Source organism: Nuphar pumila, chromosome 5 (assembly GCF_984573655.1).
Source record: "Nuphar pumila chromosome 5, dmNupPumi1.hap1.1, whole genome shotgun sequence".
Lineage (NCBI taxonomy): Eukaryota > Viridiplantae > Streptophyta > Magnoliopsida > Nymphaeales > Nymphaeaceae > Nuphar > Nuphar pumila.
In genome coordinates this window covers 106,152,459-106,161,633 of record NC_143253.1, presented here as the reverse complement: position 1 = coordinate 106,161,633, position 9,175 = coordinate 106,152,459, and the positions used below count along the sequence as shown (strand labels likewise).

At 39.7% G+C, this 9,175-nt stretch overlaps 1 protein-coding gene across 1 annotated transcript; it reads left to right on the top strand.

Moving 5' to 3' along the window:
* The first annotated feature begins 3,402 nt into the window (after positions 1-3,402).
* On the top strand, positions 3,403-7,962 carry LOC149838014 (ATP-dependent RNA helicase). Its single transcript, XM_090006319.1, has 2 exons — positions 3,403-6,814; positions 7,490-7,962. Exons 1-2 carry the CDS (start codon positions 3,582-3,584, stop codon positions 7,881-7,883), a joined length of 3,627 nt encoding a protein of 1,208 aa, XP_089862445.1. The 5' UTR covers positions 3,403-3,581; the 3' UTR covers positions 7,884-7,962.
* Positions 7,963-9,175: the final 1,213 nt, after the last annotated feature.

The window sequence follows — 9,175 nt, the reverse complement described above, 5'->3', positions numbered from 1 at the left end:
GTCTAGCTCTCCAAAACAACAAACAATTGATCGGTCGAGTGTACCTCCACTCTCTCCATGGTTGTCCTTGGTTTATTAGATGTTATTTAAAATTAGGCTCATAACTTAAATTCAAGTGCTCTCAATACACGTATGAGCTCCCTAGCTCAAGCTCTACTCTGAGATGCTTTTATAACACAAGGTTGTTTACTAACTTATTCAAATAGTTCACAGTACATACCCCATCTCTGGGTAACTTTGAGCACTGCCTCCTTGAGGCTAATGTATTTATATGCATATTTTAATACATGTTTTTTCACTTAGTGCCTAGCAACTACTCATGGATTCTATATAGCCCAGGCCCACTCATGAACCGTGGACATGCCTCATAACATATAATTTATGCATAATGTTATAAAATCACAACTTGAGACATGAATGCATAACAATACATTTCATATGCAAATTTTGCCTCATTAGACTCATTGGACATGCTACACCACATGAGCATCCATCTTATCTTAAGATCATGTTTAATGATACATAATACATATTCTCATGTAACATTACACATGGCTTCTTAACATACATGATTTAGCATGATACACATTTATTTAACATGCATGATTAGCAACATAACAAAATGATTAAGCATTAACACAAGCATTTAGAAAAAATCAGCTCCCTACTGTTTTACAAAAAAAATTCTGATTTTGAAAAATCTAACAACAGTTGCAAAGATTAGATTTGACCTTCATAATTTTTATGGAGTCTCCCTAACAACATTTCAAAAATCAAACTCCCAAAACACAACCCCAAAGTCATTCATAATAAAATTATAAAAATTCTGCAATCGAATCTTATTCTGAAAATTCACAAGACAGATTTTGTGAACTTCCAAAAAAAAATTTAACTTTAGAGAATTTTGTGGAACTTATTATGAACTCTTTTGACAAAATATTTTTTACAGAGTCTTCTATAATGTATTGGATTCTATTCACATTTTTTACAATTTAATTTGAGTAATTTTAGATAGGTTTTTATCTTTTATAAAATGATGGGTCAAAACAATTCTACAACTAGAATAAAAAAATTATGCTATATTGTAATGGACGTTTGCACCCTCAATTCCGACTCAAACAGAATGAAACAAGATTCCAGAATCAAGCCCTAGATGTGTAAAATATTTTTGTATTTTTGTTTTTATTTATTGGGTTCATATTCTAGGATAAACTATTTTTTTTAAACTGATCGGGCTAAAAACATGAACAATATAATAGAAAATTTCATGATTCATGTTCAATCAAGAAATACAATCAAAATGGCTATTAACTCATAACAAACCGTGATTTTAGATGTTTAAGCACATTTGATAACACACCATAAGCACAAAAGTCAAAATTTGTCCAAACATATCAATAAAACCAACAAGGCATTAACACATATTTTTATGCTAATTGACACAACTAACATAAAATTAACTTTCTAACATGCTAATACCAATCTGTTCTAACATGAAACGTATGTAAACCTTCACATTGATTTGGTAAATTCCTCTACCAAAAACATGGATTTAAGCGTAACAAAAATTTCAAAACTTATAACTTATCTTTGCAACATATAAACTCATTATTTACACATTAAATGTGTTGAAAATAATTGAGATCTAACATTTAATCATAGATTTAATCCTCTCCAAAACTATTTTTTGCTTTAAGACTTCAAATATTTTATTTTTGTCACCAATTTTCAAAAATCCAATATGGTGACATGGATTCACCAAAACCGATTTTAAAAGCCAAAACCAAATCCTTTTTTGGTTGTTTCAAGGTCTGAAGCACCCTTGGTTCAGGCATAATCCATGCATTTAGACCGACCTAGTTTTATGTATTTGATTTACCTATGTCGCAAGTCTTTTTGAGCCGACACAACTCTTCGTTTCCTAGTTTCGTCGAGGTGCAACACCTTCAACTTGCAACTTTAATGACTCTTGGAGTGTTGGTGCTGGGTATGAAGGAGAATTGATATAAATAGAGAAGAAGAGAGAGAGAGAGCTAAATGGAAAAAGAGAGAGAACTAAATGAAAAAGAAAATAGGAGAGGGCAGTGTAGTGAGAAGGGTTTCTATAACCTCTCTTGGGCCTCATTGTAGTATAAGGTAAGACATCAACCTACCTAATTTATTGGATTCTTTTATGCTTCAAATCTTGATTTTTTTTATTTGTTTCCTTATTATTATATTTTCTATTCTACTTTCCTTTGTTAAAATTTTCTCAAGCCCAAACCTTCCAAAACCTTATTGTTTTGGTTTCTTATTTAAAATACATATACATATCTACCTAGTTTTTAGTTTCATGCCATATCAAACATTTATATTTTCTTACTTATGGTGGCTTGCCTCTTAAAATGGTTTTAGCCATGTAAAAAAAGAGCCCATTAGGGTGGGACGTCCCAACCGATGGTGGCTTCTTGCCTAAAACCTTGACTTAGAAAAATCTAAGTCTATCAATAAGGTAAGTTTTTACTAGTTGTCAAATAAGAAACTTTAGAATTTTATGAACTTAGGTTTAAGATTTTTTTTTAATAAAAATTTTCATATCGTAATGCTTGCTTTGGATAATGTAGAACACCCATTAGCTTGAGCCCAAGTAAGGGGGCATTCAGCCTTTTAGACTTTTACAATTTTGTCAATTGTAGTCTAGGTTTTTCCATTTCATTTATTTTCTAAAATAAATTCTTATGTGGATTTTCTTATTTTGGATTTTAAATTCAATTGGGTCCCAACTCATTTAAGAAATTCAAATCAAATCCATGTCCAAAACCAAAGTGAATCTCGGATTCATTCAAGACCCAAAACCAAAGTGGATCTCAGATCCATCCAAGACCCAAAACCAAATACCATATCCAAATTGCTTTAATTGAATCAAAATTGCTTTAATTGAATCCAAATTCATGCTTAATTCAATTTAAATTTCAATTTGCTAAAATTTTAATTTAACTTTAATTAAAAATTTCAATTCACTTGAGATTCAGTTTTGAGATAACGTCCACAATTAGTTCTAACTCAAATAAACATTTGAATAAATTAAAATTTATAATTAAAACATAAAATCATCTTTATTTATTTAAATAATTACCAAAAAATTATGAGTATTACAGTAAAATCGATCCCACCCAAACTACTTGTACAATGTACATGTAAGATTTATAGATGATTACATCTACTGGCGCAAGAATTCTTGGGCCAATGGCTGTTTTTGGGTCTCACAATTTTCATCCTTTTGAAGATGCTGATTTCCCCGCATGTTATGTTCCATGCGCTCCAGAACCATCCTCCTCCTTCTGGATCCGTATATATATTAAACCCGAGATCCGTTAACCGTTAACGTGAATTAACAAAACCGCCACTCTCCGTCCTCTTCTCATTCTTTTTGCTCCGAGACATCGACGCCTCCGAGACTCAGAGGTAACCCAAAACCCTAATCTCTCTCTCTCTCTCTCTCTCTCTAGAAAATTCTCCACTCTCAGAAAACCAGAAATCTCTCTCTTTATAGAAAACTCTCCACCCTCAGAAAACCAGAAATCTCTCTCTCTCTCTGAGAAATGGGGGGTGCGACAATGGACGGGCTGAAGAAGCTCGAGTACCTCTCCCTGGTGTCGAAGATCTGCACCGAGCTCGAGTCCCACATCGGCTGCGGCGACAAGGTCCTCGCAGAGTTCATCGCCGAGCTCGGCCGGACCAGCCGCACCGTCGATGAGTTCGACACCAAGCTCAAGGAGAGCGGCGCCGAGATGCCGGACTACTTCGTCCGAACTCTCCTCACCATCATCCACGCCATCCTCCCCCCGGAGCCAGAAAGCCCCGGAGACGGCTGCTCGAAGCTGGGCGCCGCCGGGAAGCAGTCCGCGTTCCTGGGCCTTGCCGTCGCCGACGACCGCGAGAGGGTGAGGGCTTTGGAGAGGGAGATCGAGAGCGATGCTTTGCGGGCGGCCGATGGCCGTGAAGACGTTAACTACGACGGAATTAGGGTTCGTGGTAGGGATAGAGATGGTAGGGATCGGCGCAGAGAAGAAAGAGATGAAAGAAACCCTAGGAGGGATCGGCATAGGGATGAAAGAGACGACGATCAGTACAGAGAGAGGCGCAAAGAGGGTAGGAGTAGGGACAAGGATAGAGATAGGGATTTTGACGACGATCGAAACCCTAGGGATCGGCGTCGCGAGGTGCCGGAATCGTACGACAATGGAAGAGACGACGACGGGTATCGAGAGAAGAGGACGGGGCGGTATCGAGAGAGCGATCGGGATCGGGATAACGAGGGAGATGAACGGAGTCGCAGGGGTCGGAATGCCGACGAGCCGGAACTGTATGGCGTTTATGCAGGAAGGGTTTCTAGGGTTATGGACAGTGGGTGCTTCGTCCAATTGAACGGTTTCAAGGGGAAGGAGGGCCTGGTTCACGTCTCTCAGATCGCGAATCGAAGAATTGTGAACGCGAAGGATGCAGTGAAGAGGGACCAGGAGGTCTTTGTGAAGGTTATCTCTGTTTCTGGTCAGAAACTGAGCTTGTCGATGAGGGATGTGGATCAGAGAACCGGGCAGGATCTCCTCCCCATGAAGAAGAGCTCGGAGGATGACTCTTTTAGGACAAACCCTTTGAGCTCGAACCCGCAGCCCACGGCCAGGATTGGTCTCTCTGGGATTAGGATTGTTGATGAGTACTCTGCGATTCCATCGAGGCGGCCATTGAAGAGGATGAGCTCGCCGGAGAGGTGGGAGGCGAAACAGCTGATTGCTTCAGGGGTGATGGATGTTCGTGAGTATCCGATGTATGATGAAGATGGGGATGGGTTGTTGTATCAGGAAGAAGGTGCAGAGGAAGAGCTTGAGATTGAATTGAATGAAGATGAGCCTCCATTCTTGCAGGGGCAGACTCGGTACTCAATTGATGTCTCGCCGGTGAAGATTGTGAAGAATCCGGACGGGTCTTTGCAGAGGGCGGCCATGACACAATCGGCCCTTGCGAAGGAGCGGAGGGAACTTCGGGAGCAGCAGCAGAGGACGATGCTGGATTCAATCCCAAAAGATCTGAATCGTCCATGGGAGGACCCTATGCCCGAGACGGGTGAGAGGCATCTAGCTCAGGAGCTGAGGGGTGTTGGTCTGTCTGCTTACGACATGCCCGAATGGAAGAAGGACGCTTTTGGGAAGACACCCACGTTCGGACAGAGGTCAAAGCTCTCTATACAAGAGCAAAGGCAAAGCCTTCCAATTTTCAAATTGAAGAAGGAGCTAGTTCAGGCTGTGCATGATAATCAGGTGTTGGTTGTCATTGGAGAAACAGGTTCAGGGAAGACGACTCAGGTAACTCAGTATCTTGCTGAAGCGGGTTACACAACGAGGGGAAAAATTGGTTGTACTCAGCCTCGAAGGGTCGCGGCTATGTCTGTGGCGAAGAGGGTAGCAGAGGAATTCGGGTGCAGGTTGGGGGAGGAAGTTGGGTATGCTATTCGGTTCGAAGATTGCACAGGACCAGAGACTGTGATCAAGTATATGACTGATGGTATGCTTTTGAGGGAAATTTTGGTCGATGAAAATCTTTCTCAATATGCAGTGGTTATGCTGGATGAAGCTCATGAGCGGACCATTCATACAGATGTGTTGTTTGGGCTCTTGAAGCAGCTTATCAAAAGAAGAACAGATCTCCGATTAATTGTTACTTCTGCAACTCTGGATGCTGAGAAGTTCTCTGGGTACTTCTTTAACTGTAACATTTTCACCATTCCTGGAAGAACATTTCCTGTCGAGATTCTCTACACGAAGCAACCGGAAAGTGATTACCTGGATGCTGCATTGATCACGGTGATGCAGATTCACTTGACAGAGCCAGAAGGGGACATTCTTTTGTTTCTGACAGGACAGGAGGAGATCGATACTGCATGCCAGATCCTCTATGAACGAATTAAAGGGTTAGGAAAGAATGTACCTGAATTGATAATTCTTCCAGTTTACAGTGCTCTGCCAAGCGAAATGCAGTCGAGAATATTTGAACCTGCACCTCCTGGTATGAGGAAGGTGGTTGTGGCTACCAACATTGCCGAGGCGTCTTTAACTATCGATGGTATTTACTATGTGGTTGATCCTGGTTTTGCTAAGCAGAATGTGTATAATCCGAAACTTGGGTTGGATTCTCTGGTCATTACACCTATTTCACAAGCATCAGCAAAGCAACGTGCTGGGCGTGCTGGACGAACTGGTCCTGGTAAGTGCTATAGGCTGTACACAGAGAGTGCTTATCGGAATGAAATGCTACCAACAACTGTTCCAGAAATTCAAAGAATCAATCTTGGTTTGACCACACTCACAATGAAGGCTATGGGAATAAATGACCTTCTCTCCTTTGATTTTATGGACCCCCCTCCACCACAAGCTCTGGTTTCAGCCATGGAGCAGCTCTACAGTTTAGGTGCCTTGGATGAAGAGGGCTTACTAACAAAACTTGGGAGGAAAATGGCAGAATTTCCATTGGATCCACCATTGTCGAAGATGCTTCTTGCTAGCGTTGATCTTGGTTGTAGTGATGAGATTTTGACTGTGATAGCAATGCTTCAGACACAGAACATCTTTTACAGGCCCAGGGAGAAGCAAGCCCAAGCTGATCAGAAAAGAGCTAAATTCTTCCAGCCAGAAGGTGATCATTTGACTCTTTTGGCTGTTTATGAGGCTTGGAAGGCTAACAATTTCTCTGGTCCATGGTGCTTTGAGAACTTCGTTCAGTCTCGTTCATTGAGGAGGGCCCAGGATGTTCGTAAACAGCTCCTTGCAATCATGGATAGGTACACTATTTTCACCTGGAAACTGGTCTTCTTAGTTTAGCCATGCTGCTTGAAAAGCTTATTTTTACTATATGTAATCCAGTTGTATGTGTTCTTTGATTATGTAGATGTCTCTCTCTAGGAAATATTCTTGTTATACTCCCCCCTCACCCCCACCCCCCACAAAAAAAAAGGAAAGCTTATTAATGTCTTAATGATTTTTTTCCCTTGAAAGAAACTTTTAGCAGTGAACATTCGTTCGTTGGTGTCTGTCGAAACTCTTTTCACGCCAAGTTCATGCATGTGTTTGTACTTTGTACAAATTGTAAAAGGCATTAATGTATTGTGTTCGTACAAATTGTAAAAGGCATTAATTTATTGAGGTTCAGCATTATTGTGCTGTTTTCTGTTGTAGAACACTATGTACTTTAGAAATATATTATACTTGTACGAACACATAACATTAACTATTCAAAACTTTGAGGGGAAATACAAGTGAAGTTTGTTGCATTTGGTTGTGCTGTAGCTAAGTCTGCTTGGAGTAACTTCCTTGCCTATGCTTTCTTGATGGTCAGAATGATTTGTTCTGCTTTATTGACTCATAATTAGCAGGTTTATGCCTATCATATGATTTTGCTTTTATTTTAACTGTTGCCAAGCAGTTGTTAAATCCGGTGTTGGCTAATGTTCTTTCAGGTACAAGTTGGATGTGGTGAGTGCTGGAAAAAATTTCACAAAGATTAGAAAGGCGATTTGTGCTGGCTTCTTTTTTCATGCGGGTCGAAAAGACCCCCAGGAGGGTTATAGAACCTTGGTTGAGAATCAACCAGTCTATATTCACCCTAGCAGTGCTTTATTTCAAAGGCAGCCAGATTGGGTAATCTATAATGAGCTTGTGATGACCACTAAGGAGTACATGCGTGAGGTTACAGTAGTGGACCCAAAATGGTTGGTTGAACTTGCTCCTAGATTCTTTAAAGTCGCTGATCCTACAAAAATGAGCAAACGCAAACGCCAGGAACGTATTGAACCTCTTTATGATAGATATCATGAACCAAACTCATGGCGCTTAAGTAAGCGTCGTGCGTGATATGATATTTGTACACTTTGTATAATATGTGTTGGAACATTCCATCTATCTCATTCCAATGAAGAAGCCCATTTTACCACAATATGCTTTTCTTATATCAATTCCGAAGAGCCTGGTGATTATTCTGGTAGTTCACCTTATTAAGCACAATCAAGGTGCCTCAAATCCATTCAGAATTATTGATGAAGTGATTTACTTGTCAGGTACTTTCGAAACTTCGTTTGCCTTTTTTTTCTGAAGATGAAAGCTTTTAGTGTTAAATTCAAAGAGAACTGTGGATTCTTTGGACCTTTTGAAGGTAGAGCGTATTGCTTTCTTATTTGCGTATAATGAATGTTATTGGATTCTCTTGCATTTTCCCACTTTGTGTGTGAGGCCTTTCACAACTATGGTAGTTTCTGTTCAGCTGTAACATATTTTTGGGTTTTGATTTTGGCTACACATACACCATATCTAGGACAAATTCTGCTAGCAAGTGGAACTTCCCTTGCGCTATCATTTCATCTGTGGTTCAAGGACATGCAGGTTGACAAGCAACTTAACCTGACTGACCATAAGTCTGAATTGTCCGAAGGACTTGCAGTTTTGTCTTTTTCATTTTGACCTATAAGGCTTCTATAACACAAACTCATCCAACCTTTAATCTGAATGTTAGTGCCATCCGTATCCCTTTTAATCCGAAGATACAGTGTAGGGGTATTGTACAAGTGATGACTACAGTCTAGTGTAAGCAGAATTTTTTCACAGTCAAGTGTTGCGCTAGTTTAGACATATTTTATAAGAACTAAGTATTATCTCATTATGATTTTTATTTTAAAACCTTCTCCCACTTTCTCACTCTTACCTGTGCATTTAGATTTTAGAAGTGATAGAGAATAAATAGAATGATTTTGTGTTTAGTGTTGATGAATCAATCTAGTGACTGCATTAGTTCATCTTGCTGTAGTATGGGAGAATTCCTAATAGACATTACCATCCCTTTAATTTATCTGACCCTGTCCCTACACAATGTATCTGTTTGTGAAAATATAACATGAATTTCTGCAATTAAGGTATCAACATAATCTTGCAGCCTAACCATATCTTGTCTGCTAATGTTTGCTACATATCCTGATGTCTACCAGTTTCTCAATTTGGAACAAAGTTATCAGTATCAATTTGACAAGTCACTAATGATAGGAACATGATTGGATCTGATGCATGCAAGTAATCTCAGGGAATGGCTGATATGTGGTGATTGGAAAAGGATCAATGAAGTGAAATAGTATTCTGGTGATCCTCTCATATCATCT